This window comes from Triticum aestivum, chromosome 6B, assembly GCF_018294505.1.
Source record: "Triticum aestivum cultivar Chinese Spring chromosome 6B, IWGSC CS RefSeq v2.1, whole genome shotgun sequence".
NCBI classification, from domain to species: domain Eukaryota; kingdom Viridiplantae; phylum Streptophyta; class Magnoliopsida; order Poales; family Poaceae; genus Triticum; species Triticum aestivum.
The window spans coordinates 538035866-538045778 of NC_057810.1; the positions used below are offsets into that span (position 1 = coordinate 538035866).

The 9913-nt window shown below is 47.6% G+C and overlaps 1 protein-coding gene across 6 annotated transcripts; it reads left to right on the forward strand.

Annotated features, from left to right (window-relative positions):
- The first annotated feature begins 878 nt into the window (after positions 1–878).
- On the forward strand, positions 879–5177 carry LOC123137872 (uncharacterized). 6 transcript variants are annotated; one of them, XR_006468570.1, is made up of 4 exons: positions 879–3492; positions 3595–3638; positions 4074–4174; positions 4458–5177. XR_006468570.1 is itself a non-coding variant. In XM_044557727.1 (3 exons), exons 1-3 carry the CDS (start codon positions 1066–1068, stop codon positions 4618–4620), a joined length of 717 nt encoding a protein of 238 aa, XP_044413662.1. In that variant the 5' UTR covers positions 880–1065; the 3' UTR covers positions 4621–5177. The 6 variants fall into 6 exon arrangements, 1 of the variants encoding a protein (XP_044413662.1); XR_006468566.1 differs by lacking the exon at positions 3595–3638 and having other exon boundaries at positions 880–1518; positions 4458–4837; positions 4951–5177; XR_006468569.1 differs by having other exon boundaries at positions 3595–4174.
- Positions 5178–9913: the final 4736 nt, after the last annotated feature.

Here is a 9913-nt window from a genome sequence, read left to right on the forward strand (position 1 = left end):
TTCATAAAGCATGGAAAATTAGGTAAAAAAAACCCACGGAAAATATGCATTTGCCATGGAAATTTTTTGATCATTTCTTTGTGTTATTTGACATACACGAGAATTTTTATTCTGCAAAAGATGGCTTTTTGCGTAAAAATACCATGGCAAATTGAACATGCATTTGCTATCACAATTTTTTTAATCATTTTTTGGTATTATTTCACATTCATGGCAAATTTCTTCTTATAAAGCATGGTATATTTGATTAAAAAAATACCATGGCAAATTTGAATATGCATTTGTCATGGCAATATTTTATCATTTTTTTTGTGTTATTTCAACACGGCAGATTTCTTATATAAAAGCATGACAATTTTTCCTTAAAATACCATGGCAAATTTTATTATACATCTGCCACGGCAATTTCGGCCGTAATTACTCTTATTTGACATAAATGCCAAATTTGCTATATGGAACATCAGAATTTTAATTAAAATATCATGGCAAATTTTCATATACATCTGCTACAACAATCTGTTCAAATGTTTTTTCCCATGGGAAATTGGTTTGTATATGTATCATGGTAATTTTTACACTAATTTTTCATCATGGCAAGATTTCATTCATCACCACATCAAAATCTAGGCTTTATTTTTTTTGAGCGAAACCTAGGCTTTATTAGTCACAACCAAATTTGGGTTTTCTAGTCACAGATTAAACTGGGCCAAACTGGGCCTTATTTTTTCTTTTCCTTAGTCTTTACCTAATAATAAAGAAAATTGGGTTTCTGTCGTCCGTCTTCGCTAGCGATTTTGCAAAATAGTCCCTGTCCTTTTTGTTATTCAACCCGCAGTCCCCTTTTAAGTGGATATATGATATACGTCGTTCTTACAAAAAAGACCCTGTGTTTTGTTATTCGGTTGCTGGCGAGCAAGACGAGCTGCAGGTCGAGGCTGGCCGCGATGCAGAAGATGTCCGGCGCGGCGGCTGCGATCTCCGGCCAGATCCGGTCGAGGAGGCGAGGCTGGAGCGATCTAGGAGGCGCGGGAGGAGGTCCAGCGGCGGAGCTTCAACTCCAAGTACATGGCGGTGGCGTTCCTCGCCGGTTCCGAGCGAGATGGGGCTGCGATGCAGACAATGCCGGGCGCGACGACGACAATCTCCGGCCAGATCCGGTCTAGGAGGCGAGGCAGGGGCCGGATCCTGCTCGGGGGATGGCGTGGAGGCGATCTACGAGGTGCGGGAGGAGGTCCAGCGGCGGGGCTTGAACTCCAGCGGCCCCCCTTTCGATGGACGGGGTTGCCCACGTCGCCGGCGACTCCCCGGAGGCCGACAGGGCCTCCTCCTCCGCGTCCTCGACCGGCTCGGCCTCTCGGCGCTCCCGGCCGCACAAGGGGATTCACCTGCGGCGGCGCCCGCGACCATTGTCTGCTCGGAGAGGAGACGGCGGCGAAGGCGACGGCAAGGGCGCCGGTGACGACGTGCAAGGGCCTCGCGCTGCCGCTGGGGATGTCCTTCGCGGCGGTTCTCGCCCAGGTGAGCGTCTCCTTGCGTTTTGGCTACTGCTATTGTTCCTTAATTGGTAGGCGCCCCACTGGACCCCCTTCCTCCCAGCCATGCCACATTGCCGTGCGTCATCGGCCCACAACGCTGCACCAAGCTCCATGAGCTAATTGTTGAGGGTGTGCTTGGCCTGTGGTGACAAGCTCAACCAGAATTTCATCGAGTCCGAACTCAAGCTCGACGCCGGCAGATTCATCCAGCCGAACCACGGTCACCCACCCCATAAGGTCGCTTTCTCCTCCTCTATTAAGGGTTGTGCCATGTCTGAAGAAGAAACATGATGCAAGTAATTGATTTGTCCAGTTGTGTTACCTTGCAATGGCGGATATGGTAAGAACCCGGCCTCTTCTCCCTTGCCTGCTCCGACAGCGGTGTTCTGGGCATCCATGACCATGGCAGAAAGTCTCAAAGGAGGCGCCGGCGAGCACAAGGCGCTGCTGCCACCATCTCTGGAGACTGGCACAACGCAGTGGCTACAAGGGTCCAAGTTGCGTGTGTAGCAGAAGGACACCGATGGGAAGAAGACCAATCCATTTCTCTGGGAAATAATCCGATGGTTTGCTCTTTTCAGTCTTGAGGATGAGTTGATTGACAACAATAAGATGGGGAGGGGAAGCATCGGAGGTAAAGATGTGCAAGGATGATAACTCAAGGAGAGGACTGGTATGCCACGTGAAACATTACAACAAGAGGATTGACCTACAAGAGAAAAAACAAGGAGATGGGGACATCTAGCAATCAGCAGCGTGGCGAGGAGGATGGTGGTGTCACCTGACATGAATAGTGGTAAACAAGTTGATGTAGTTAGCCACGTGTTCCTTACTATTTAGGCTTGGGAATTGGGACTTGCCAAAAAGCTGTCGCGTCTATGTTTGCTAATGTTTTCAGTCCATTGGTGTTTCCCTCATTATCATCTCGCGGACTTTGGATCTCTATCAATACATGAATTCAGTTTCTACAAGTTCTTACAGTATTTCTGTAGTTCTTTGCAGGGGATTTTTGTTCATGCATGACTCATGGTACAATAAGAATTATCTGTAATTCATGGACAGTAGGAGTTTTCTGCCTGGTAGTAATTACTCAAATAACATCTTTTTCCATGCTTTCTCTTCTTATTTTTTTATGTTTAATTATTTATTTGATCAGCAACCTACATGAAGTACTTTCCAGAGCAGCCATTCTGGAGTCTCTTATACCATTAACGAAGTTCTATTCATAGATGATAAACCCTGTTCCAGAGCACCCGCTACGAGCTTCATGTATGTTGTTGATTCATAAGACATTCACTTGGGAGCAGGTGATGTGGTTCTTGGAACGCTTCCTTTAGCATGGGAATTTATACGCCATGGAGTTAATTAATATATAAATTTAAATATAAAAATAAGAAGAAAAAGATAAATTTTGGTAGGTTTGCTCGACATTGTAGTTTGAATTAAAGAACACATGTTTTTGCTGTTTGAACATATTGAATCATGAGCTGGCAAAAAGCAATATATAGCATGCTCATAATAAATTTTATTTACATTTCTGTTCTCTTCCATGGACAATTATAGACTTCAGACTAGATCGAGAAATTACATTTTATTGGTGTCACCAGAAGGTCCAGAACTGATAGAAATACGACCTTTTACAGTTTGAGCAACCTTGTGAAATAACCATTTAACGATTACTCTTTCTACTGCTACTAAGATGCTTAGCATAAGCCGATAAAATAATACTAGGTACTTCTGGTTATAAGTTCGTCGCCGGCTTTGATGATGTTAAGGCTTGAGCAATGTTGTGAAATAACCATTTGGTGATTCATTTTTCTACTGCTACTCAGGTTCTTAGCATAAACTGTATAATTAAATGCCGATTATATTGGTAGTTCTGGTTGCAAATTGGATGTAGGCTTTGAATGATGTTATGGCTATTGAACTTCCAGAAATTGTAGCTGAGTCTGCAAAGGTATAGAATGAATGGAAAATTTATTCTCCTTAGACATCCTAGCATATCCACCGATGGATCTAACTTCTGATTTATTGTTTGTTATGTATCACAACAATATAGTATCCTTCTGAAAGATGCAGACGCAGGAAGATTTATAGTTGATGGTATGGCTAGCATCCAAATTGATACACCAGCCCTAATGTCTGTTTCAAATGCAATGCTCTAATTTTGTGTCGAATCCAAGCTGCAAGTTTTCTTTATTTAATACTAGAATATGTTATTCATGATTAGTAAAATCATTGCAGCCAATAGTCTAGGAAAGCAGTCGGGTCGGTGTTATTACGTGTAGTTTGCAATTTGTCGCTGTAATAATCTATAGCTGCTAGCATACCCACTTTATCGCGCAGCCATGAGTTTTACCCTGGTACAAATGATAGAATCATAATGGTCTCTCGACTGTTTGACGAAGTAGTTAAGGCCATGGAGTTGGTTCTGGAGAAACTATTATCAGAAGTAAAACAATTTGTTTTGCAAATGGTCATGTCTGTAGGACCATGTTGCCATTGTTTGATAACTGATATTCTCCTGTTATTTTCCAGGGTGAAGAATCCAATGAAGCTGAAGCTAGGCCTAAATTTAGACTTGTAGTTCCTAATAGCTCTTGCGGTGGAATTATTGGTAAAGAAGGAGCAACAATCAAGTACGCGTAATCAATAGACCTGTTCTATTCTCTGATACTTTCATTAAGTTCCACTATGGTACTTAATTTTTGAAGTTGGTGTAATGTTATTATTGAGTAAACTGATGAAGTATACCGGAACTGACACACGATACTAGGAATTGTATGTCCTTTTCTTGATAATAAAATACTCATTTGGTCTGATTAAAAATTTTGTCACATGATTCATCGTTGTGCATGAATTTACTTTATTTTAGTTTGTATTACTTGGAATGTTGAGAGTTGGTGTTCCCTCTCTCTTCAGGTCATTCATTGAAGCTTCAGCGACCCATAAAACCCGGGAAGTGAAGCCCTCTTCAATCCTCTACCTCTCTCGCTGTTGTGTCCAGCCTGCTGCCTGCCTGCTGTGTTGCCTCAAAGAAGGGTCGGGGGCACTTGATGTGGAGGATGGCGACAAGGAGAAGTGAGGATTTCGTGAGGACAGAAACAACGGGAGAGATAAAACATACTCCTCTGGTGCATTGAATTTAGACTGTTTGATATTCTGCTGCTGGTCAATTCAGTTTCCGTGCTCCGGTTTCATGACGGGAGTTGTCCGTCAGGGGGTAAGTTGTAGGCGCACACAAGCGCGCATGTGCTCGTGCATCTCGGTGTGTGGACACGGGATGCTCTCTGCAGTTCAGAGTAAGAGCGATCATATATGGCTTGAGATATTGCATAGGAAAAGGATCTACCAGATCATCAATGCAACACAGGACATCTGAATTTAACCTTATCTTTCTCTTTTCTTTTGAAAGGGATAGAGGAGTGGAAAGGCGTACTGCTTGATCAGAAACTAAGGAGTTTGCATCATTATTAGCTGCCAGTATAGCTTACTTTGAGCTTAACCACATACCTGATTGTTGTGTATGAAAGCACAATCCTATCAAATACTCTTCTTTTTTGCTTGGGTGTTCTGGTGAGAATCTTCAAGGTACCTGGTTGTTATCTCAGCAAGTCACATCTCTGAAAGTTCTTTTTTTTTTGAGATGTACATCTCTGAAAGTTCAATAGAGACTTGCACCTCAGAGTTTTTGATAGGTCGCTAGAGGTGTGTGAAGTTTTCTTTCCTCCCGTTGCAACGCACGGGCACATTTACTAGTAACAACAAAAGGCCTATATGAGGGGTGTTCGGTCCAGGAAACTTCTTGTGCTAGGCGAACTTGTTCAGTCGATGCCCTCCCGGACCACACGTCCGGCCAATACAAAGGTGCCGATGAAACGGATACACACTCGCCAATTGCAAAAGGCACACATCAAGAAACAAGGGTTTCCTGGTTACAATTAAACTTCAAAACAAGCAATCATAGCTCCCTAATAGGCATTAACCAAACCAAAAAATGTAGAAAGATTGCACCAACGCCAAGTTCATTCAAAGTCGAGTCAGGGCTAGGGGGAGAAAAACAACATTTGTCAACGCTTTAGCTATTTTTCAGTTGACTGAAAAAACAACAGTTTTGCTAAAGCACATATGATGTGCTATAAAATTGCACGTATAAGTCCTATGTAATTAATCTTACACGGAGATCGTGCAGATATTATTTTTCTTGTTATGCTTGATTGAGTCATTTGGATGTGCCCTAGACAAACTCAAAAAACAATTAGGGTTAGTTGATTCTCTTAGCACACACGGGTAGAGTACCGCATGCATGCAACATGCAGCTAGTGCGTGCGGGACGGGTGACACGACCACTGAGAGCAGATTATAAAAATATGTAATTCTTGGCAAAACGTATGCTAATGTTTTCATTATTTGTTTTATTTTTTTCATTTTCTTTCATCTTAAAGAGTTTCCGTTCTTCCTTGGATAACTTAATTGTTTTAATTTTATTTTAGTATTTATTTTATTTTATTTCCTTTTTCTCGAAACAGAGGCAAAATAATTACCTCATCGATTAATTAAGAAGAAGAGAATTACCCAGTTAATTTACGGAAAACCGGGCTAAAACTAATACAATCAGACCATAATTGGACTATTCACCAATCATGAGACCCCATGAGTACACCTGCAACCCGCCAAACCCTTCCAACATACTACAAACATAACTCCCAACGCTTGTACACCACAATTGAACCCAACAAGAACATCCCAACAAAAGATAGTGGACCACACCAAAACCACAATGACGACCCAACCCGTGAGGACGGCCGATCGCGAGGATGAGCCGAGGGACAGAGAATCATCCACTAAGCAGCTGCGGGTGCCTTACCTATGATGCCACTCTTCTTGCTTTTGCAACTTAGTGACTTCTCCTGCACTAAACCGGTCCAAGGGCAATCACTCGCCTTCTTGCATTTGCCCTTGAATGTCGATCCCGTTGGGAGGCAGGCAATCGCCCTTCCAGTTCCAGGACTAATAGCCTCCACAATAGTGAGCAAGTCACAAAGCTCTTTTGCAAAGAGAGCATTCGAATTATCCGTCAGCAGGGGTGGAACGGGTGCCAAAATCACATGTGAGTGCCCAGGCGAGTTCATCTCACTCTTCTCACATGTCACGGTTGAATCATGTCCCTCACTCGTGGTTGCTTGCGTGTCCACCATTGTTTTCTCCATTGATAGAGGCAAATCAGAGCTCGCACATACCAATTGAAGCTCGGGCATCACCTACAGCACTGGAGGCACAACCACGGCAATGGTCCCGCCCTCAGCGGTAGACAACACAGTGGGCAAGGCAGACGAAGGTGACGAGTTGTCCACAGCTCTAGGGGAGAAACAACCATAGAGCTCCGCAACACTGTTCTCCACTGAGCCACCAACATCGACCCCACTAGGAGGACGTGGCGTAGGAGTGGATTGCAACACAGCCGGGACAAGAGAGAGCTTTCCCAGAGCAGCCTCTGCTCGCTCCAGAAAGCTCCCAACGCGCACCAGGAGCTCCACCTACGCTGCTATAGTGGACCGGAGCAGTACATCGGGTGGGGTTCCCGGCTCAACGTGAGTGGAAACGACTAATGCCCAGGACCTGCGGTGAAGCACCTTGGAGGGGAGATGGGATTCCATCGGACCCTCACAAGTAGCTAGAGCTGCGCAATGCTCACTGTCGAGGCGAGACCATGGCGGCATGGCAAGGCATGCAAGTGAGCTGAATGGACGCCAAGCATTGCAACACCCACGCGCCTAGTGGCCATTCTCCAAACAGCGGGAGCACCTCAAGGGATCTCTGCAATCAGCCGCACGATGCCCAGGAACAAGACATCTGCAACACCTACCAAAGAGCCAAGCCGGAATGGGACGAGGGGGCAATGCCGGAGTTGGTGAGGCCGGATAGCACCAACCGCGCCGAGGCAACACCTCTTGCCATCCTTCACTCGCCTCTGTCTAGTGCATCACACAGGGCTCAGTCGGCGGAGCTGCCGGGACAAAGCTTTTGGCAGCCAGTGGTGTCAACGGGGCCAACTCCTCTTCCTCATCCTCAACATCCTCGTTAGCGAGGGGAGCCCAAGACATAGGCCACCCCATGTCTAAGGCCACGATTGCCATATCTGAAGGACATGGTGCACACTGGAGCAGAGGTGAGTCCAGCTCCAGATGGAGACGTGCCATTGCTGGGGACGCGTCGGAGATGGGCGCTGTCGGGGACGATTCAGTGACAAGTGCTACCGGAGACGATGGTGGAAGGACGGAGGCCGCACCAGCTGTAGCAGGAGTGGAGGTCTCTGTCGAAGCCGATATCATCGCCTCCTTCTTAAGGAGCGTATGTGCCACCCTTCGCCATTGGACGGCTGGGTCAGAGCAGCGGGAGGCGAGGGCGTACGCGGTGAGAGCGGACGCGGGAGCTCGAGCGGTAGGCGGCGGGGAGCCGGTGCCCGACCCGGCAGGAGTGGCCGCCGCTGTCGCAACCGACGCGGAAGCGGGCCCAGGTCATGGGTCGGTGCGGCGGGAGGCGAGGGCAGCCGCGGGAGCTGGAGCAGTGGGCAGCGGTGAGCCGGCGCTCGGCACGACAGGAGTGGCTGCCGCCATCGCGGCCGATGCAGATGCGGGCCGAGGTCGAGGATGAGCAGCCATGGCACCACCCGCGAGGAGAAACACGTGAGCTGCGGGAGGGCATGGATAGGTGCCAGATCTGGGTCGGGCAGGTGCAGGGGAGGCCGGAGACGGGAGATCAAGACGGCGCCTCCGCCGGCGCAGCTGTTGGGGAACGTAGCAGAAATTCAAAATTTTCTACGCATCACCAAGATCAATCTATGGAGATTCTAGCAACAAGAGAGAGAGAGGGAGTGCATCTTCATACCCTTGAAGATCGCGATGCAGAAGCGTTGCAAGAATGCGGTCGGTGGAGTCGTACACGAAGCGATTCAGATCACGGCTGAATTCGATCTAAGCACCGAAAACGGTGCCTCCGCGTTCAACACACGTGCAGCCCGGTGACGTCTCCCGTGCCTTGATCCAACAAGGAGAGAGGGAGAGGTCGGGGAAGACTCCGTCCAGCAGCAGCACAACGACGTGGTGGTGATGGAGGCGCGTGGCACTCCAGCAGGGCTTCGTCAAGCACTGCGAGAGACGAGGAGGGAGAGGGGTAGGGCTGCGCCAAGAGAGAGGGAGACTGATGTCTCTGGCAGCCCCAAAACCTCCACTATATATAGGGGAAGGGGAGGGGCTGCGCCGCCATCTAGGGTTCCCCCCTAGGGGTGGCGGCCAGCCCTAGATGCATCTGGGGGGGGGGGGGGGGGGCGGCCAGAGAGGGAGAGAGGGGGGCGCACCCTAGGTGGACCTTAGGCCCATCTGAGCCTAGGGTTTTCCCCCTTCCCCATTTCTCTGCGCCTTAGGCCTCTTGTGGGAGGTGCACCAGCCCACCTAGGGGCTGGTACCTTCCCACACTTGTCCCACGCAGGCCTCCGGGGTTGGTGTCCCCTCCCGGTGGACCCCCGGAACCCTTCCGGTGGTCCCGGTATATTACCGGTGACCCCCAAAATACTTCCGGTGTTCAAAACGGGACTTCCCATATATAAATCTTTATCTCCATACCATTCCGAAACTCCTCGTGACATCCGGGATCTCATCCGGGACTCCTAACAACATTCCGTAACCACATACAAAACTTCCCTATCACCCTAGCATCATCGAACCTTAACTGTGTAGACCCTACGGGTTCGGGAATCATGTAGACATGACCGAGACATCTCTCCGGCCAATAACCAACAGCGGGATCTGGATACCCATGTTGGCTCCCACATGTTCCACGATGATCTCATCGGATGAACCACGATGTCAGGGATTCAAGCAATCCCGTATGCAATTCCCTTTGTCAATCGGTACGTTACTTGCCCGAGATTCGATCGTCGGTATCCCAATACCTCGTTCAATCTCGTTACCGGCAAGTCACTTTACTCGTTCCGTAATGCATGATCCCGTGACTAACTACTTAGTCACATTGAGCTCATTATGATGATGCAACACCGAGTGGGCCCAGAGATACCTCTCCGTCATACAGAGTGACAAATCCCAGTCTCGATTCATGCCAACCCAACAGACACTTTCGGAGATACCTGTAGTGCACCTTTATAGCCACCCAGTTACGTTGTGACGTTTGGTACACCCAGAGCATTCCTACGGTATTCGGGAGTTGCACAATCTCATGGTCTAAGGAAATGATACTTGACATTAGAAAAGCTTTTAGCAAACGAACTACACGATCTTGTGCTATGCTTAGGATTGGGTCTTGTCCATCACATCATTCTCCTAATGATGTGATCCCGTTATCAATGACATCCAATGTCCATG